This window comes from Cygnus atratus, chromosome 10 (genome assembly GCF_013377495.2).
Source record: "Cygnus atratus isolate AKBS03 ecotype Queensland, Australia chromosome 10, CAtr_DNAZoo_HiC_assembly, whole genome shotgun sequence".
Taxonomy (NCBI): Eukaryota; Metazoa; Chordata; class Aves; order Anseriformes; family Anatidae; genus Cygnus; species Cygnus atratus.
Window position 1 is genome coordinate 17732207 of NC_066371.1, and position 22376 is coordinate 17754582.

Here is a 22376-nt window from a genome sequence, read left to right on the forward strand (position 1 = left end):
CACCAGGAGTTCTCGTGTGGCCTGTAATTTTGATTAGGGCTAGAACTGCTTTATACTTAAATAAAAGACGACTTCTTCCCCCACTACTTTCCTCCTTCCCAAACTTGAATTTAAACCAGAGAGGGAGAAACCACAGCAGAGTCTGTGACACAAAATGCTGCTTTTCTGACTGGATTTGTCTCCCCCAGCTGACCACACTCCATGGTAACCAGACTCGCATCATACAACTGGCAAAACAACACTCTGATAAAACAACTGTGTTTTATAAAATTCCCCGAGTCTAAACTCCAGTCTTCAAAATTCATTATTGTGAAGGGTTGTGTCTGCACTGCAACCGAAAGCATAGATAGCAAACACATTTATTGTGCCTCTCATACTTGCTTTGTTTCAGTAAGCAGCTGCTGTAAGGCTGCTTTCAGATACTTCTGTGTACAACTGTTCATACCTTTTTCTTTTTTTTTTTTTTTTTTAAAGTTAGGCAACATGATAAAACACAAACAAGCAAAACCCAGATAACGTGACGTCGTGTCTGCCTATATACCAGTACTGCAGTAGCACACTCACTTGACAGAAGTTCATGCAGTCAGCAAGAATGTTCTTTATTTTAACCACTTAGGAGCCTAAACTGAAAGTGATCCAAACTAACACAAGCAAACTAAATGATTGTAAAAACAGCATGTCTCTTTTCAGACATAAACACCACCAGGATAGCTGAATCTTTAACATTATTTGTGTTTCTCTTGCAGTTCAGTCAGCAGTATCTGCGTCCCTACTGAAACATCCATGCAATACAAACATCACAACAGCAAAAGTCATGTTTTCACAAGTGTGGATTTGACAGCAAGACACCAGAGAAGTCTTGAAGTATGTCTGAGAACTGCAGGAGTTACCAAAGACTGGGGAAAAAAAATACGCTATTTTGGCAGCTAGCTTCCTTCCTCTCTGACCTAGCAACTCTGCACTAAGAAATGGCTACCATATCCTATTCCCCCTCCCAGTTTCCTCTCTCCCGCTGGCTACCATTCATCCATAAAATCTGAGCATTAGTTACAATCCAGAAATGAAAGGCTTCATCTTTCCAGCTGGAGATTGACGTGATACAGACCTTGAAACAGAAGGGAAAAAACAAAAAACAAAAAACAAAACAAAACAAAAAACTTGAAAGAAAATCCAAGCACTGCCCTTGCCCATTTTACTTAGGATCTGACGAACAGATTTGTCCCAAGAGTAAGTTCCTGACTCACTAACTTTGCAAAAAAGCCATGAGTTGTGTGTATCAGCAGGGTCTTTACCTTTAAGAACTTGGACTGAATTACCATGACCTCAGGCCACTACTAATTAATAAAATCATAGGCATGAGTGTTTAAAAGACTTTAATTAACATGCATTACACTTTAAATTACTTTTTCCAATATCTTCATGCAAACTCTCATTAGTAAAAGGAGTTACCTCACGTTCTTAGAGCCAGACATTCCCAGGATTCAATAGTACATGAAGATCTTCAAGGGCAGTTTTCTGTACTGATCCAAGACCAAAATTTAGCATCAGGATGTATGAAATATTTCTTATGAAAGGCCAGGACATTCACAAAAGCTATATATATGTGAAGAGGATACTATATAATGAAACTTGTTTCATCTTTCACTCCTACAATCACGATGAGATTAAATTGTAAGTAGACTCAAATCAATTCATAAGCTATTGCATATTTTCTTCCATTATGTCAAACACAAAAGTCAGTCTGTGCCAACATGAATTGAGAAAAATGACATTAAATTTTCAATTTGTGGACAAAAATCACTTGATTTGAGATACCAGATATCAAGCAGGGAAGTCACTGTGGATTACTCAATTCAGTAAGTTATAAAAACCACTAAGAATCACAATGTAGTACCACTGAATTAATAGGCTGATTTTGTCAACTGTCTAGGTTAGGTATTACTTCACAGCATATTATACATTGTAAGAGGAGCGATATCTTTGAAATTGTGAAATTCCCCAGAATTTAAGTATGCGTGAAATATTTAGGCTGTTGTCTTAAAAGACTGTAACTTAAGGCAGATTTACTTCACTTGCATGGCCAATGCAAATTAATTAATCCTTTCAGACTCCTCAGCGGTAGGTCTGTTTCATGATAAAAGATACCCTAAGAAGCAGCCACAAATAATATTACTTTTATAACTGCAGAACATTTCTATAACCCTATGCAAACAAAAGAAGTCTAAGTAAAAGTATAATTTTGTATCACTACATTATTTCTGGATTGCAGTTTTGATAAAAGGTATGATTTAGCTTAAGGAAGAATTGATTATGAGAAATACTCTGCCAAATGCTGTAAACGAGTCACAGTAGCTTGTATTTGCTTTGAAGTATATAAAACCAGGCTTACCTGGAGAGCATAATAAACCAGCAAACTACAGGAAAAACAAAAAATTAAGTATTAATGAGATCAGCCTAATCGTAAAACACTGCTATGAAACCAGATCTTGGAAATATTTTTTTTATTACACTTGATAGACTTCTTTCAGCAGCAAACTCACTAATTCACGTATTTGACACACATTTTACAGACTTTCTTGCAAGACGACAAAAAACTAATTTAGGAAACCAAAAAAAATCACATACACATTTACAGAAAAATTGGTAAAAGCCTGCTCTCATCAGCTTACAAAACATATGAAAGGCACTTATTACTCCTGGAACCACGCTCTGGCTACCAGTGTGCAGAGATATGTATGCCAGAAAACCCATGGCCAAAAACAAAATACAGTGATTAAACTGACTGTTCTATTCTGGCTCCTCCATCTGACCGTGCTTGCCAGTGAGGGACACGTTATTCTTGACATTGCAAGCAAGAACATAAAATAGTGACCTCTGCATTCAATCACCTCCACCCAGTTTTTCCTCCTCTCTTGTCCAAAAGACTGCACAATGTAAGGAGTCAGAATTTAGGTGCTATGAAACCACTTGCAAAGCACAGGCATGGTTGCTTGAGGATCCACATCTTTGTTCATCATTGCTAAGTAGCACAGGCTAAAGTAAATTTCAACTTAATAGGCCTCGAAAATGCTGTATTGTATACAAAACACTAAATTGTAATAGGATGGAAAAATGGACTCCCCAAACCTAACTGTAACTGCTCCCTCAAATGTACTATGAAAAACTGACTACATCATCTTACATTCTTTCTCATGATACTGTAACAGCACAGCTGTACGAAAATAGCACATACTCTCTGTATATAGACAGACTTATATGAATAGGTGATTCAATTCTACGAATTAATTCATAAGCATAAGAGAAGTAAAAAGTCTCTGCTGGCCACTCAGGCTAAGGCTGAAACAAATCCTCTTCACGCTGCTAACCAGGTACTTACTGTAAGAGCCTCCTTTTAATACGCTTTTGTTTGTGAGTAAAAAAAAATAATAATAACTGTAAGATATATCTTGGTAAATAGACATGAAGTTGATGGTATGGAAAGGAGAAGGGTAGCAGATATGCCATAAGGAAGGCAGGCTGGAGCAAATTCTAACGCTCCAGTCTGGCAGAGCTCCCTGATGTCATAACACTAATCCCCAAGTACGCTAATTTCCTCTGTCAAATTTCAATTTTCACACCTCAACAGTTGTGACTGTGGGGCTGTGTTGAGATCCAACACAACAATGAACTCAGGCTTAGGTCTAATTGTAGAGCATGAGACCACCTGAGAATTCTGAAAATCTCCCTTTAAGATAACAACCCACCTAGCTAACTCTTGCAGCACCTCTCTGAGCTAGCAGTCTAAATGATTGTCCTGTCTTCTGCTTAGAGTGCCTGAATTCGTGCCAACTATGGCTAAAAAAGACACCAGTTAACTGGCAGACAAGATTTAAATGCAATCAATGCTACTTTACACTAATCTCCAAATAAATAGTCCCAATAACGTCCACAATACTTGTTACCATCAGTATCAAAAAAGGATTTCCCTCAGTTTGACTGATTTTTTTTTGGCTCAGAAAACAAGGTTGATCCCAAAGAACACTCCTTTCTTAACCTTTTTGCCAGCTCTCCTGTATCAAACATTTAAAGTCAATTAAGAGGGACTAAAAGTTAACACAAGTTACCATTTTACGTTTGCTCAACGCATTACAAAGGAACATAAAAAGAAAGGTGAGCTGCTGTGCTAAGTAGAGCCACCAAGTAAGAGTGGGCACAGAAAGCCACCCCTGCCTTAGTACGGCCCTGAACGTGGGCCACCTAGCCCTGCTCAACAGCACAGGCCTGGGTATGCAACAAGAACAAGGCAGGGGATAAAAGAGAAATGAAGACAAAGGGAAAAGCATCATTTACATTTTCTGCAGCAAGCTGTGCATTTCACCTTCTGTATTTGCTTTTAGAACATGAGATTAGTATTTACTGGTCAGCAGAAAGACACATGATCCATTTAATTCCCTGGCAAAACATACTGCATCCTAAGTGCTATAAGAAGTTCTGGTGAATCCCGACACATACTCTATGTACAGAACCAGTGAAGTTTCTTTGGTGCTCAGTACTTTCTCCTTCCTGCAGTTTTAATCTCTTATGATCCCAGCTCAGTTCCTCTGGGCCAGATCCACAAGGGGAGGTGACTGTCCTCCACCCTTGGTGGCTCAAGGTAGGACACAGGCACTTTCACTTGTGACCTCATGGGAAGGCTTACTGGGGCACGTACACTTGAGAAAGTGAAAAACAAAGGCCGTGTTGATGGGTACAGTAATTCCTAACATAGAAAGTAAGTCCAGAATATGTAATTAAAACTGCCACTATGCAAAGCCTAAATAATAAACACATCATCAGCATTCAGTTTCCTTTAAACTACTTGAAAAACTGTTACAGGGCATTCTCCCACATTTCTGATACGCTGATTTTAAAATATGCCTGATAGATAGACTTTTGTCAGCATTAAAGTATTTTTTATTAAAAGAGTAGTGTAAAACAATCAATAAAAAATGTGAATGAAATATAACTGTATATCAACACGTTGAAGATGTTGCTTTCCACTATGATGGTTAGTTTCCAGACCTAGGTGTTCTTTCTTTTGTCACTCAGATAAATGCCTTACTGTGTAACATAAAAGACGGGAAAGCTGAACAGATCAAAGACTAGCCTGTCTTTCAGCAGAAACAATCAAAGCTACAAGATCTGCCATCTACTTCAAAAGTAAATTTCAAAAGTCACAGCAAGGTCACAACAGAAAAAAAAAAGAAAAAAAAAAACCTGTTAGGTGCTTAAGCAGTATTTCAACATCCTAAATACCTCACAACTATGTATTTGCACACAGTGGCAAAGAGCGACAAATAGGAAAGTCAATTTGTGAAAACACAGATTTGAATAATTCTTCCTACGCAGGCAGAAAACATTTGCTGACCTTCCCCCCCTCACACACCTTTCTTTTCTTAGATACCGTTTCTGTTAGTAGACAGCAATGTAGATACTCAGATCTGAAGCAACACATTTTGCTCAGAATATTTTAGACTGCCATATCTACATAGGCTCTGCCTAACTGGTTTTCTTTGGGCATAGCACACCTATGTTTTCTCAGCATTCTGTCTTAAATAGACTTAAAATAGACAAAATGATTGAATATATTTGAGAACAGACTGCAAGAATGTGAGACGACTTCTCAACAGACTATGCACCTTGGTTTTCTTGAAATTCCTTAAGCAATGCTAAGAGGGGTATGATCTTGTAACATAAGTTGAACTCCAGACTATTGCACTGGGTGTCCCTTGCAGTCAGTATCTTCTATGGCAACTGTTTTTCAGACATTAATTTTGTGATGTTTTCCTGTAACATGGCCACATTAAATCCAATAAATCATACATTGTTTCTTTCATGAGTATTTGAAGCAAAATCAGCTAAGCAAAAGTAATATATATATATATCCACTTATTGAAATTGGAGAGTATTATTAGATAAACTGCAATATTTTATTGTAGTTTGCTATAAGCATACTCCAAACACCTTTTCTCACATTATTCTCCTTTGCTACATGTGCAAAAAAAATCAGAGCATTACTAAAAGTGAGCTTACCAAAGGAAGGTTGATATCTGATACTGCACTTTAAAGCACTGTTTCTTTTATTGCTATTTGATTTTTCCGCAAATTGCCTGGAAGGTAGAAGGACCTTGAGAGAGAGGGAATAAATGCTCTATCTTTAAAATAAAAACACAAAAGCAAATATATTCAAAATATGTTACGGAAAGATACATATGCACAGGTGGCTCTCTCCAGAAAGGATCTGGAGAAAAATAGGGTCACTGATAAGAACCCTGCATTGTGTGCAACTCCCGCAAAGCTTAGTGCCAAGTTCCCAGACTGGATTCCCATTTGTAGCACACAAGTGACCTTGGAACGTTAAAGGAAAAAAAAAGCCACAAAAAACAAAGAAGCCCAGACTACTACATTTTTCGCATATGGCACGTAGCCAAACAATCAAATGGCAGAAGCTGCTCCTGCCACAGGACTGGAGGGAAGGGGTTTGGAGAGAGATGCCTTTATCACACGTGTGGGCAGACACACGACTAGGAGCTGCTCCTGCCCTCACGGTCACCAGTGTGATAATCTCTTCCTAACTGAGGTGACATCTCTTCTTGAGGAAAACTACTTTTGGCCTAACAAAAAACACAGGAAAAACTTCAATTTCGGTTTTCAGCTACATGATTGCAGCCTGTCTGAAATGGACTCACTTATTTACGGAATACAAAGCTCCTTCAACCAGGCTGGACAGAATATTGCAGACTGCACTCCACAGTGTCAGAACAATTCCAAGCCATCTCCACAAAGAATCCTTTGTACGGTACAAAATCCCTTTGTCCTTCAAAATGGGCTCCAAAATCCCTTCTACAGAAGGAAAGAAAGAGTGAAATGACAACTGTGTAGGGCAGTCAAGCACTCTGAATCCAACAGCAAACTACACGAGCCATTCAGATAAAAAAAGATATGGTCTTCTGATCATGCTATTTACATAGAAAAAATAAGGAGGATGTGTCAGCTTGCCAATTCCTTGTGCACAGAGGTTTACTGTAACTGATGGTAGTCACTCAGTAGGCTGGGCTACAGCCAGTGTCTCTGCCTGTAAAAGAGGATAGATTTAAGTTCATCGTAAGCACTACAAGGTTGAATAATACAGAACATTCAACCCACTGGCTTTGTCTTGTTCTGAGACATAATGCAATAGACTTCCTCAGATGTTGCTCACATGCAGTGTTTTAATAACCAAAAAACTGTGAAGGCTTCATCTTCTAGAAAAGCCCAGCCAACAGTGTGACTCATGAGATGGAGAGGAAAGGATGTCCTATAATTTCTCTGGGGGGTAGCAGAGCTGATATAAAGAACACAAATAAGAAAATCCCCAATATTACCATTCTTTCTTCAAGAACTGCCCTCCAAAACAAACAACCCCACCACTACTACTCCTGAGGATAACAGATTGGAAAGTGCCATTGATAAATTCGCTTACTGCAATAATCGAGCTTGAGTTAACAGCTCAGTGCTTCCGTTAATCAATGTTTTCCTGGTAACATCCAACACAGTCAGAGGCGAGAATCTTACCAAAGAGGCATGCATCCCTACTGGGAAGGAGAGCTCTAGGCCCATCGACCTGTCTGATAACTGGACTTCTCATCCTCAAAATAGAGGCTTCTGAATACCAATTTGTATTTTGGGCAAAGTGGGACTAAGCCACTTACTGCATGCCGATCGGCTCTCAGCAAGGGTTGTTGCACTGTTTGTCTGGAAGAAAAGAGCTGAGGCCAACATTTGGTACAGACAGGTTGCTTTCCTGGCTTCACTTGAAACAACACCAGGCTGTGGGCCTTCCGCCTCACCCCAGGCCCCGCATCACTGCTGGAGTTGCAGGCCTCATATATGCTGCAGATCCAACTGCAAACCTCCAACACCTGTCCTGCTTTGGCCAGATGAGCCAGATAAGCATGTCAATTACCTCACATTCCTGCATGTTAATTACCTGACATTCCTGCATGTCAGTTACCTCGCATCCAGGTCTCAAGTCTCAGCAATATTCTGCTGATTTATGGTCACTCTGTATTTCAACACCAGCAAGCCTGGCAATATTCCACTAAGGAAAAGGACAAAACTAATTTTATTCCTCTGACATAGCAGTTTTTAACATGTCTTGGGTCCATGACACATAACTAAGATAAGTAGTTTATTGAAAAAAAAATCAAAATGAAGAGATCCACAGGAAAGTTTTAGGTAACCACAGAGTTCAAGAGCTTGAAAACTGTTGTTCCACTTGAAGACTCAGTTGTCCAAAACCTGGTACCAGAGAACATTATTCATTCATTTGCTTCCCAAAAGGGAAAACGGGTCCGAATTCATGCTCCCAGCCACTCCAATAGTCAGCACTACTATGTGGTGACTGAGGTTGTCAGGTTCCAAGAGAAAAGAGAGCCCCTATGGCACTAAGGGATAGATGGGAGCACTGTCTAAATCATAGCTGGGCTGTTTATCTCACGAGGAGGAGGAGGACAGTTTATGGGGCCAAGTTGCAGGGTCACTTATAATACGTGTTCTCTCCAAGGGAAGCTGAGATGGAGGGAGGGATTGTGTTTGCTACCAAGAAATTACATGCTGACTGGATAGCCTTTCTCACAGATTTCTGGGCACTGAAGGCTGGTTTTCCAGGGCACAAGCATATATTCACATATTTGAAGTTATCTTTACAGTCACGGGATTGGAATTGGTGACCAGTACCAAAGTTACACTCTGCTTCTCAAAGACCCTTAACTGGGGCTTCATCTTCCTCCCCCTAAAAGTACTCATCTTAAGCTGAATCTCCCTTTTGATTAACTTAGCTCCAGACTCCTTGTTTATTTATTTAAAAGCTGCAGAAGACAACTTATTCCTGACAAAACACAACATGGGGGGGGGGGGGGAAGTGAAGTGCAGATGGGCTGATAAAAGAAGGTAACTAACAAAAATCATCTGTAAGTCTATCCTGCCATTCATATGAGACTAGCTCCACAGGATCCAGAAATTAAATCTGCCAGTATATTAGTATGGTTATCACTCCCCAGTTAATTATCTATTAAATCCTTCCCCGTTTACTTGAATGGTGTACGTCCGCAGATCTCTAACCTCCACCACACATTAAAGATGTTCCACCCCATATACACTCTATTAAATACCACCGTGACATGTTTGGGTTTTAATGAAACCAAATAGCCACTTCAGGTGCAGTTGGACAGTGTATTAATTTAAAAGGTTTCAAAGTACTGCGTTAGGTCATAAATGGTTTATCAGCTTGCCTTTTGCTGAGCCTTGCATTGCATGGCCACAGTTGGACAGTTATTCAGCTATTTAACTGAAGTTTCTTACACCAGCTCATCTTGTGAAGAGAAGATGAAGCTAACTGCTGGCATCAGTGGACACGTTTCTTTTATGCAACTCGACAGGGCTGAGTTAAAAGAACAGACCTGTAGAGGTCTTTGAGCCTTGTGGCTCAAAGAGGGGAACTCACAATCCTTCTATCCCCCAGTTCTTTTTAAGAACTCACTCCTGGCATCAGCTGGAAAGTCTTGACTACTTTCACTGAAACAGCTTTCATCATCTCAGTTTAGAAGGACACCACAATAGATGAACCACAGTCACAGTAAATTTAGCCCAAAATATCCTGTTCCCTCCATGACTGCTATCCAGAAAGCAAGCATCTAGTCTATATATCACAGTCCAATTTTCAAAGATCAGAAATTTTCTCTAGTCAGTTGATTAATTACATATATATATATATTGCACATCTTAAACAGCTAAAAGCACTGTTTGATTACTAAGAAATCAAAGTAAGACTTAGTGGTTATGGCAAAGTATTACAGTCAAGGCACTGCATCTGTTGCTGTCAGCTTTATCCCTGAGTTATGTGAATTTAACCAATTACAACTCTTTTCTTCCCCTCTGTAAATAAGAATAACACTCACTATTTTGTGGGGGTAGCTGAAGGCTGAAGTAATTAGACTCCTGTGAGGGTTAAAAAAAAAAGTACAATACATTACAGTGACTATTAAAATGTTTGTTATCACACTTGCTTCTAAACAGACTGGTTACGAAATACTTGAAACCAAAGAGAGTACTGTTGAATTTACTGTACTACAAAGAAAATCTCAGTACTTCCACTAATTAGCTTTTAAAGTAAGCATTCTGTACCTCCAAGTAGTTAGTCTTAGAAATTATGACTTAAGTATTTTTGAAGGAAGAGGACTTTTTTTTTTTCTGATAAGCTAGATTAAATACAAAAACATTGATAAGAAGCTTTTTCTAAAAGACAGAAACTAGTTAACATTCTGTAAATGTCACTGCTAATGCTGGAATTCCTATTTTTGACACCTTTGGTAAATAGCTCGGTATGATGCCTACAGCAAGACAAGAGCAAAGTGTTCACCTCTTTAACTGTAGCCACCGGTTTTAGAGTATTCAGCAGGAAAAGTGTGCACGTCAGCATTCTCCCAGCTGGCTCTATGAGATCTAATTTACGCCGACCACAGAGTGACTGCGATAGCTCTCTGAGATGCCACAGCATGAAAACTGAAGGGTGGGGGTTAAACAAGCAGCAATGCACACCAGATGTCTGAGGAGGACATCTAAAAGATCAGGAGCACAAGGAAGCATATTTAAAAAAAAAAATCCCCTTCGATGCCATAAATATTTATACCAAATCCAAGAAACTGGCTGAGTTCAAACTTGTCCTATATGAATCACACAGCACTTCCCTTACCCCATCTTCATTTAATGCGTTCTGGATAAAACCACCACAAAGGACGTGTCATAGTTATGTCAACTTTTTTTTTTTTTTTTTTTTAATATATATACTAAAGAGTACTTTTTATAAAGCTACTGCTTTTGAACAGATTACTTTCCAAAGAATATAACCAGAACAACTAAAGAGTCTTATTTTACTCGGCCAGCTCTTGTGTGGTATTTACTGGTCTTCCTAGATAATTTAGATTCATAAAACTAGTTTCCTTTCGACTAGACAACACTAATTTCCTTCATATGGCCATACAATAACAATTAGGAACACATCACACAGAAGATGAATCCAACAGAGTAACCTGGAACCAAGGAATAATAATTTTCTGAAAGGTTCTACCCTGGAAGTGTCAAAACCTGCTAATTTTACAAATTTTTAAATCTACTCTCAGAAGCAAGACATACAAAACGTTAACAACTATGCAACAAAACCGGAAGTCACAGCATCATCTCTAGAGTGCAACCAGAGCGCACTAATGCCATTTTAATACATGTAAATACCCATTCCCCAAAAGACAACAGTTATTCCAAAATCTCCAATGACTTCGCAGCTTTGGTTTTCACTTTTCTTACACAAAGAACTGCTGTGCTTGGCACTTGGTAGATGGTAACTACAAAGACTATCAGCAATTTGGGGTTCTGTGATTTCTCATTAAAATAAAACAGTATTTCAATATTGGCTTATATTCCCCTACTGCAATGCCATTCACATCCTGGTGTGCTAAAAGACAGGCCAATCTACTAAACTTCTCTTACTTGTAACTACAGTTCATGTTTAAAGACCCCAAATCCATTATTTTTGCATGCTGAGGAATAAATATTAAACCTTGTGAACCTGGGAAGCATAATGCTGAGCGGTTTCCATGCCTGCCCTGTCAAAACGGGTTTCCAAGAAAAACTACTGTTTTTTAAACACAACAGGTTCCAAACTTTTCCTGGGAGAGCAAAGATATTTCCTGGAACCTGCTAGCAATGTTTGGAAGAATAGGAGGAAAGTTACACACTACAGAGCTTGATTCTCACAGCTGACAAATACTCCAAAATGATGAGGAGTGAAAAAGAGTCTTTAAATAATCAAAGATAGACTCCTGCAACAATGTGAATCCTGAAGACAGGAGACACATTTTCTGTGATGGAACGAAATCTGTACTTACCACTTGAAATCCTACTTTTCCCCCTCCTCCTATGCCCCAAAGGCTCTAACAACTTTCCACTTTATCCTGACTACCTACCATCATCAATGCACACTACATTGTAAATGTTCTTTTCCTTCAAAGACAAAATGAGGCAGAGTTTCACATAAAAAGTTTGAAGGAAGAAGATGGCCTTCACAATGCACTATGTTTAACAGGGTTTTCTTTTTTACACTAGCAATAGCAAAGTTAAAAGGCACAGATAAAAGCAATTAGTGTTAACTAAAAAAATAATAATCTGATACCAAACAGTGCCATTAAACTTTGATAAAGCAAACATTCTAAAGCTGCACTTCACACCTTTCCCCTACATAAACACACTCCTATCACTTGTATTACTTTTTACCAAGAGTCTTTCAGTAATTAAACTCCTGTTAAAATGAGATATCTACATACTTTGATGAAGACTCATGGCCTCATTATTGAAGTTTCTGGATGACTTTTTCTTTAGCTAGAACCAATACTGCGGTGGTCCCAGGAACATCCTTACTTTGGTATCACCAAGGCTATACCAGAAAAGCTGTATGGAGCTCTTTCCAACAAATCAGGACACGCCAAGCTTGCCTTATCTCAGAATCAGTACCAAACTACTATCAATGTTCAAAATAAAACTCTTCCCACCCCATCCATCTGTAGCACAAAGTTTACAAGTTGACAGAGATAACCCCAATTGAGACCTCAACCGCCTGTTCAAGGCTGCACTTATGCGAGATGACGTACGGCCAGCCTCCCTTGCTTTCCCACAGAGGCTTGTGAGATAGGTGCCAGCACACCCCAAGCCACATGCGCCACTGCATCAACTTGCAGGGAGAGGCTGAGCATGTTGGGTCTTTCTTAAAAAAGTCGTTAGATGAAGCACCAAGGGAAACCTGCCTCCAGGAAATAAAACCTGTGCATCATGGCACTCGTGGTGTGTGTTACTGCACCCACAGACTTGGCGCGGTGCTTATACAACATCGAGCAGCGCCGTATCACGCAGTCCATTATCTTCCAAAGCGTGCGGCTTTTACCGAAAGGGAAAGGCAACAATGACTCTTTGTGTGTCAAGCAACCATTCCGTGCTGAATTGTAAAGTAATTTTGAGGGAGATGATACAGACTGCACAACGAAGAAAAAATTGGCTGGTTTTAAAATTAATGTTAAAAACAAAAACACTTGTGATTCTTCAACACTGAAAAAGTGTAATACAATTTTTGTAAACACTCCTCCAGAAACTTGTATTTGTCACTACCTCATGCTATTATCAGTGAAGAATTATAGGCTCTGTTCTGCTGGATTATTGTTAGTGTAAACAACTTTGCTAAATTGCTTGGCACACTGTCTGCATGCAGCATGTTAAAACTCTGTAGTCTATTCAGCCAAAATCAAATATAAAGGCCCATCTGTATTAATCCTCAAGAAGAAACTAATAGACAACTATTTTCATGCAAAGCAGATATTTAAAAAAGGCAAAACCAATACATATGGATGAACTTTTTCATTCATAATTTTAGATGCCACACAATGAAGACTGTTATTTAAGCTTTTAGTTTTTCTCTAACAGTTCTCCATACAATACAGCGCATTGTTCAAACTCTGGAGCAATTTAAGCTTTTTCAATGTCTCCTAAAATCCCTGGATTTATATCCAAAGAGACCTGGCACTGTAACAAATCTGACTTGTGAGTAACAAGTTACAGCCTTTAAGCAAATTGCTCATTAACAGAGAATTCAAGTTACTGCTACAAACCTCACTACCTTTTATCACAGGGAAAAAAAAATGCTATCTCATCTGCTTAAAGGTTGTGGGATAAGGCTATTCTTAAGTGTTTTGTTTTGTTTTGTTTTAATTTCCTTGCTTGAATTCTCAGTATACATGCTGAACTAGCATCAAGGGTGAGGAAAACAAGAGAACTCCAGGTAAAAATGCTTAAATATGACCTAAATCTATCTTGCCTTTGCTGAATGAGGAAAATACACTTTTTTTTTTCTTTTTTATGTCAGTACTGAAAAGGATATTCCCAGCTTCATGCTAGGAGGAAATGAGTAAGAAAAGCCCAACTGTGAAGTTGGAGCTCTTTGTTTTTTCCTAAAGATAAGACACTGAAAAAGAAAAACCTACAGAATGTTCTATAAATAGGGGACATTCAGTAGGTGCATCTTAATTTACATGACTTTGAACAGAGATTTTACACTTCATTACAAACAACAACACTTAATTCACTATGAAGATTTCTAGCCCATTTATTATTTCACTAATTCTTAATAGTATAGTGTTAAAGTCATTTTATATATTTAGGAACTAAACCAAACTTTGGAGTTAATAGCAGAAACTGATGTTACAACCCCAGAGTAAAATGCAAGGTCAGCAAAGAAATCTGATGGAAAGTATTCTTTAGAACTTAAGAAAACAAGTTATATTTCATTAAAAAGCAAATGAAGTTACCAGAAACTGTTTCATGCTCCACATTTGATATCAAACATCTAAACTGGCCTTTCTGGGAAGATATATATTCAAAATGGCTTGCAGTGCCCTAAGAAAATACATGGTTCTGTAAGTTCAGTACTGTAGCCAACTAACGCTTCATTGTTACAGGAAGTCAGTGAAATAATTATGTAATATGCCACTAACTAATGTAAGCTGTCCTGAAACCAAAAAGGGGTGTTTTTCTTTAAATCTGGATCCAATTTATTCATTAAAAAAAAATAAAATCCAGTCTTCTGGACTGTCCAGAGAACCCTGTATAACTATTTTGAGTGCTCCAAGTCTCATAGCATGCCTGGGGGATTTCTTAGCATCTTATTGCATTTCTTTATACCTTTCCCAGCACAGCCGTTCAAGCCTTGAGAATGCAGTAATAACACAAGGCATTTGAAAATGCGAGAGAGGAAGGAAGACAGAAATCTGCCTTCCAACACACACCATCTGTACACTCCCTCAGATAAACAACAAAATGAAACAAATCTTTGACTTGGAGACTGCACCTTCTCATACATATTCTATTTGAAATGGGGAGCCCAAACTTGCCCGACTGCCCCTGCATTAGTCAAAGCGCAAGATCACCTGTGATTTGTTTTTGTTTAACCCAGAGCCCTCCTGCAATTACCTAACACACAAGGCTCTCAGAGAAAGAATATTAAGCTAAAGTTAAGCGAGTTTCCATTGCAAAACAAGATGCAGATGTTCTACCCCTGAATACATGCCCGGATCAAGTGCTTGTCACTTGATATGAAGCACTGGGGATGCCAGACTGGTACAGAATGGTTCTGCTTCATGGCCTTTTCACCTCAGTGAGGACCAAGAGTTTTCTGTTGTCTCTGAGCTCCTTAGGAAGAAAACAGTGATATGAAAGCACTACTCATTAAACTGGCCACTGCTGGTAGCTGGCAACAAATGTTTAGTAGGAGAGCATCAGATGTGTTTACACTAAGAATCGGTATCAAGATGCTGAGTCAACAAGTCTCTGTAATTATTTCTTCTTTTCTTTTCTACTGCACCAAAAACATTACAATTAATTGCTTGAAATGCTAATATAGTTGTCATTTTTCCATTGTTGAAGACTGAGCAGTCTTATTTCAATGGTTTAGAAAGCTCTGCCTTCACTGGTGAAGGAGAAACCATTCAAATATTCATTTTTATGAACTTGTTTAAAAGACTATGTTGTTAAAATTAAGATTTTCCCCAAAAACATCACTTAAAACTGAGATTTTATCATGGAGCATCATGAGGAGCTCAAAACTACTAATTATATCAAGACAATGCTCAAAAGGACACAAGTTAGCCATATGAAACAAAGCTCCCTGAGGAAAGGAAATGGCTTATTCTGTGGTTCAAAGTTATGGACTCCTATTCAAAAACCCTCTCACCTCATCCTTGGTTATAATCTTTTCGCTGGTTGGGGTTGTCTTAATTATACACGTGTGCAAACCCTTCCATCACATTACAGCATCACAGAGGAGTTAAGGCTGGAAGGCACGTCTGGAGATAAGCTCGTCCAAACCTCCTGCTCAAAGCCAGGGTCAACTCAGAGAGGTTGCTCAGGGCCGTGTCCAGGTGGGTTTTGTGTCATCTCCAAAGACAAAGAGATTCCACAACCTCTCTGGGCAACACGTGCCAGGGTTTGACCACCCTCACAGTTACAAATAAACAAACAAACAAACAAACAAGTAAAATATTTTCCTTATATTTGCAAGAACCGTCAACTTCAGTTAAGGTTTCATACTACAAAGCACTCTTAGCTGTACCTGCAACACAGCACTCCTCTGGGGTTAATGGAAGAACTTCTAGATCTCCCATTTTGCCCCCAACCTCACCAAAAGCAAATTTTCTGTCCATATGCAGATCCCATCCATATTAGTCATCATTCTGCCCTCTTCCCATAAACATCCACTAAGTAAGGCAAAATGAGAAATTTGTTTCGTGAACTGAACAGCACTGTCAATAAATGTTCTCACACTCACTGGAGCATGATCGTGACACTACTTTTTAGGAACAGAATAAGATTAAGACAAATCTGAGGGTTCTTGCACCTACCAGTCAAGGAAGACTAACTAAGTGATGGCATTAACTCCATACCTGGAAGCTTCCTAACAATTATTTGCTGTCTGTAACTCTCGCTGGGCAAAACCAAGGACTCTTCTTACAATGCAAACTATGCACTTTTACTTCATATCCATCTAAAGAGCTGCCAAAGGCATGTGATGGAAGAACTTTTCCCCTTTCTTATGTACCACAGTACACCTATTAACCATAAGTTGCACCTATAAGTCAATAGCATGTAATTCCAGTGGCTTGGGCCAGAGGTTAAAGATTAGAACAGCTAGTAAAAACCTTAGAAAATGATAATGGTACATTTCACCAGCATACAAATTCTCTCAGTAAACAACAGCAAGTGCTTCAAGAGAAAATCTAAAGGAATAAGGAATCCATTTCATTTGTTTCCTGTAGGATATAGGTCCATAATTATTTCAGCTGAAATTTCAAACCTATTTTCACATCATACAATGCATTTGTGTCTATGTCTGCAAAAAGTACTTTTCAGGAAGACATCTATTTATAAGTAGTTCAAGTATGACCTTCAATAAATCCTAATTAATTGAGTTTGAAAGGGCACTTTGTCCTCAATATACTTACTACCATAGCAGTATCTTTGAAAAGACAAGATCCATCACTGCTGACACAACTCTCTTATAAAATAAATACTATGGCAGAGGCATGGAAGATCTGTAGGCATCTCAAAAATACCCTTAGAGTTCAGTGCAGATGTTGTCAGTGTTTATACTTTTTAAACCACTAGGATATAAACACCTCACTATAAACACCACTGAAGTTTTGCTTTTTTCCCCTTCATTTTTTTGTGTGTTTATTTTAGTGTTAAAAATGTTAACTTCCATAATAAGGAAAATAGCAGCAGATGTTTAAGCTAAACAAAGACTGCTATAGTAGAGTGTATTCCTTAAGCTGTTCTTTTGCTTTTGAACTACTAAAGGAAAGATCTGTTCAAATAACAATTAATGGAGAAGAGGCTTGGAAAAAAGGGGCTGGAAAGAATCATCCATAAATATTAGGCATAATTTTAATGAATTGAACTAGTGAGCCAAAACTACAGTTTTTCTGCCTTAATCAACACAACACTCAGAAACATGCACATAAGTAGTATTTTATGCCAAACTTTGTGGCCTCCAACAGAAGCTGTCACTTGTTTACGAACAAAGCACTGGTTACTACAGAGAGCAACGACAAAGTTGAAGGATCCTGCAAGTTGTCTTTCTTTAACCAGCCCTGTTGATATAAAGAAGAAAGCATTGGATAGGAAAGAGATTGAAAGTTCAACTAATCTCACACTATCCCAGCTCTGAATTATTCAGTACTGGAGGGCAAGCTCAATCTTCTGTAAAAAGCTTTCTTCAAGCAAACATCTTTGTTATTTGTATAGGAAAGAAAAAGAAAGGAAGGAAAAGAATGAAACTGATATGTACAGTTCTCCACACTTCTCACAGGAAGGAAATGTGGCCATTCTGATTTAATGGTAAAAAAGATGGTATTTTCCAAAGTGAGGTTCAACTCCCTGTCTTATTTCTTATTTCTTTTTCTAAATGTAGGAATAGATAGCTCCTATTCCTATGTGTACTACTTATTGTTTCTTCCCTGACAACTACAGCAAGTTTATTTTCCAAATGAACATGGAAAATGTTCCTGCTGAATCAGAAAAAAGATTTCTGCAAGGCTTGTGTGTGGCTACAGCAAAAACAGTTCTACTGCCAAGCTGAATTAGCTCAGTGGTGCCTTTCTTTCCAGTCAAAGCCAAGCCATAACCACTTCTTCAAACTGCACGTAGATAAAACTCCACTAAGATTAAGAAACTGATTTTACCCTATTACCTCAGGCAACTTCAAAACAAGACTATTAATGCTTACAAAATGAAGAGCAAATGCCAACCTACATTAGCCGAAGACGACATAAGTAAGACTCAGAGTCCAGCAAAGAGAAAAAAAAATTACGTTTTCCAGCTAGTTGTGTAATTCTTTCCACAGGGGACTGGAGCGTGGGGTGGTTCTTGGGAAAGGAGGGGTGTGCACGGTGGAGGAGGGGGAGGCATCGCGCAGCCAGGGCTTTCTCCGAGCTGTGCAGGAAATGAGAAGTCAAACAATGGGCCGCTCTGTGCTCCCTACGCTGCGCCTCGGCAAGCCCCATGGCTGCGCACTGAGGCTCCTCATTGTTCGGCACCTCGCTGCTGAACCGACACGAAACGAGTCCCAGGCGCACTGTCTAAAAGCGTCTCTCACGTCTAAAAGTGGCAGTGCTGCTAGGTTGGATCACAAGGAGAAATGTGAATTAACACTTGCACCCATGTTACAAACTATTTCCTTCACAGCAGCAGAAATTACGAACAAAAACTCTACCTGGCAGTCACAAAAACAACACGGTCCTTTAATCTAACTAATGTTAGCTTTAAGAAAAAGAAAGAAAAGAAGAAAGAAAGAACACTAGAAATATTCTTTGTAAAACAAACAAAACAGAAAAATTATGTGGAAAAAAATCCTTCCTTAAACAGAGCCTCGGCAACAACACAGACTGCAAGGTATCTTACAACCAACAGCACCAATCTCCTTTCGGGAGGAACATTTCATGCTTAGAAACAACAGAAAACACACCCGACAAGAGACACTTCGTGAAACGAAAGCATTACCTTCATAGCACAGAATGCCAATATTGTTGTTCATCTTGTCCAAGTATTGGTAGTTCAACAGGTCCATCTTCATAAATAGCATTTATCGGGCTAGCAAAAAGACCAGCTTGTTTGCTTTCGCCCAGGTTCAGGGAGAAGTAAGCCAGGCAAATGGTGCCGAGTAAGCTCCCGGCTCCCTAAACTTCACTAGCACAAGGCCCAGCCTTCAGCTAATCAAAACAAAGTATATTAAAGGAAAATTGGAGGGATTAAAACACACACGCTCCCTTCCAAACTTCTGCAAACTACAAGTATATTGTGTCCTTCAGTACAAAGAAGACTGTCTGAAAACTTTTCAAGTCTTTTTCCAATTTAAAAAAAAAAAAAAAGGGGTGGGGGGAGGGGGGAAGAAAAAACAGAAACAAGGGAAATTTCCTAGGACAAAGACACACTAGTTCTCCTCACAGCCCGCTGCAAGTTAACTGCACTGACATGCAGGCTATGCTTGGTATGACTCGTATGTAAACCAGCTTCCTCTCTCTATCAGGCGGGGAGGACTGAGCATGCTCAGTGAATCCCTGGAGCTCTTCAAATGTCAGGGATATTTTCTGCACAAGATCAGGCTCTAAATGCACTAAGTGTTTGAAAGAAAGAGGAGGAGGAGGTGGAGAGCCTGCACAGAAGGGGCCTGTACAGAAGGGGCCATGTCGGAGCGGCTCCTGACAGGAAGCAGCGCTGCTGCTGCACGCGGTGCGGGGCGCACGGCGTTGGAGCCCGGGGAGCAGAGGCCTCAGCGCGGGCAGGGGCCCGGCGGGCTGCTCAGCAACACCACTGCATTAAATCAACCCTGCAAAAGGCATTGTTTCTCTTAAACCTTTACTTAATTTCCCAGCACAGCCTCAGACATGGCCTGGTATTGCTGCAGTGAAAATAACGCCATTTGCCAGGGGCAGAAGAGAACAGCTGCTCTGTTATGATACAGATAACTGCAGCTAAGGGACCGAGACCCAGCGGGTATACCTGTCCGCATACACACCCTGCCATGATTCAATCACACCGTTACGTGTGATTTCTTTAAGGAATATTAGCAGTTAAAAATTTCTGTGTTCTGGATTTTTAACAATTGCCACCGCTCCACTTTACGTGACACAAATAATGGAGATTTTTACAGCAGTTGCTGTCATCCCAGGATGTGGTCTGCCCTTCTGCAGCTCAAACCTTGATCACAAAGGCTCCAGCCGCTTCTACAGATGTGTGCGACTCATCAGGAGAGGGCAGGACATCTGTACGTATGTAAGCATGTGCTAACCTAATGGGCATCATCCTGCATTTCCTGTGGCTGATCAACACCTGAAGTCTGATCTGACAGAAAAGGAGAAATAAATATGGAGGAAGTTTGGTCTAAGACGAACAACAACAACAAAAAAAAAGCGCTAATGGAGTCCTAATCTTGCCGCTGCCTCTCTCCTCTTTGGCTTGGACCATAATTCTTCCCTGCCTTCCTGGAAAAGAGAATTTTAATGGTACACAAAGGAGCGTGCACCCACTGAGAACCAATAACACACTTTGATTTCCACCTTAGGAATTTCTCCACTTTGTTAGACAAGGGGAAGATAGTACTTTACAGAAGCACTCGTGGAATGACATTTTGTTAAAGCATGTTGAAAACTGCTGCTTTAAAATGTTCTGGATATTTCAATGAGACTAGGTAATTTAGGTAAAGTTACTACTAATAAAAAGGAATAAGAAATTTATCTCCAAGGAAGATTCTCCAGAACCCAAATAAAGTTTCTTCTCCCTTCAAAACCAAAAAGTAGTCATGTGCATTACCTATATGCTTCATTTGAAAGATAATGTCCACTGAACAACAATGAATTTAATACAGCAAGAAACAAACTACACCTGAAAGGAACTATTACGAGGAAAATGAAGGTCTAGAAGTCTTTTATTCATTATTTATATGCAAAAAGGGCCCTCTCCTTACTAGGAGCATTATTAATCTTTAAGATTTTAATATGGTACAAAGATTTAATGGTTAAATGGCAATATATTTCTCAGATAGTATCTAATAAAAAATGTGTTTTGTTTTTTTTTTTTTCCCCCCCTCACAGGATTCATTACTGCTAAAGTTGCACTCACTCATCTCCAGACTGAAGTAGTAAGTAGTACCTGGTAGTTTCTAGAAAGAGAAATGTTTTTAATAGTGAGAAGAATATTATTTTCAAGCATGGGGACCAGAAGTTTTAAGTATCAGATCATGTTGTCCATATGCAAAATTCAAAGCTACTATACATCAATTTTATAGATTAAAACAACCAGTTAATAAAGGCATCAAAAAAAGTGTTAGCCCTTTATAGTGCAAACCGAGATAAAAATCCATACCTACAACTTAACAAAAAGAGGAAAGTTTCTTCAGCATGAAATGCAAGTTTTTTTATGTAGATATGCCAAAGCTTTTGGGGAAAATATTTGTAATGTGTGAAGTTTTTAATAAACAGAGCATCCCTGAATTTACATTACTACAACACATTTTATAGATCCTTAGGAGGGATAAGAAGAGGCAAGCATTGAATTTTTCCAGTTTAAAATACTTAAATTTTTACGAGAAGTGCAGGTGATGAGGAAGAAAAAAAGTAATATTCTAAACTTCTTTAGAGTAGTGGTCTACACAACAGGGCTTGCAAATAATGTGTTAGCTATACAAGGACATTATAGCTCCTAGTCCAATATAAATTCCCCTCTACATGCAAAGATACATTTTTCTTCAAATTGTTTGGAAAAGAAGTATTGGGTATTGTCTACAAATCACTCACTCCTCAGTATTGTTGACCACACGCTAATTAAGAAGTTGTCCTCATTAGACCAGTAGTCACAGCTCTACTGGTTTTTAGACAATGGTGATCATTTTATTGTATGAATGACTTCAGTATACACTATGATTAACACTTGTGAAATGTTACAGAATGAACTTGGATGCTGCATGTTAAATAATAACAACCTGTTACCTGGAAGCTTTATCAATACCTAAATTAAAATATCAATACTGAAAGTAGAGGAATGCCTGGTTAAAGAATAAAAAAGAGAAATTATCAATGTAAACACATCTCAAGCATTCCAAAGCCCAAATCCACTCACGTGAAATGAGTTTTCTTTGAAAGAAAACTTTCAAAAGCTCAACAACCAGAAGACGTTAACTTTTAAATAGTGATAGGTTTCCTGTAAAGTACTCAGTCTGCTCTTGAAAGCACAGA

The 22376-nt window shown here is 38.9% G+C and overlaps 1 protein-coding gene across 2 annotated transcripts in view; it reads right to left on the reverse strand.

Moving 5' to 3' along the window:
* Nucleotides 1-22376, reverse strand: part of VGLL4 (vestigial like family member 4) — a 91784-nt gene that overhangs the window by 27597 nt on the left and 41811 nt on the right. Inside the window, exon 1 of one of the 2 annotated variants that reach the window (XM_035558357.2) lies at nucleotides 19147-19834. The exons of the other annotated variant lie outside the window; for it this stretch is intronic. Within the exon in view, the coding sequence (XP_035414250.1) occupies nucleotides 19147-19228 (82 nt within the window). The 5' untranslated portion in view covers nucleotides 19229-19834. Of the gene's footprint in view, nucleotides 1-19146; nucleotides 19835-22376 lie in introns of those variants that run through there. 2 annotated transcript variants of the gene reach the window in all.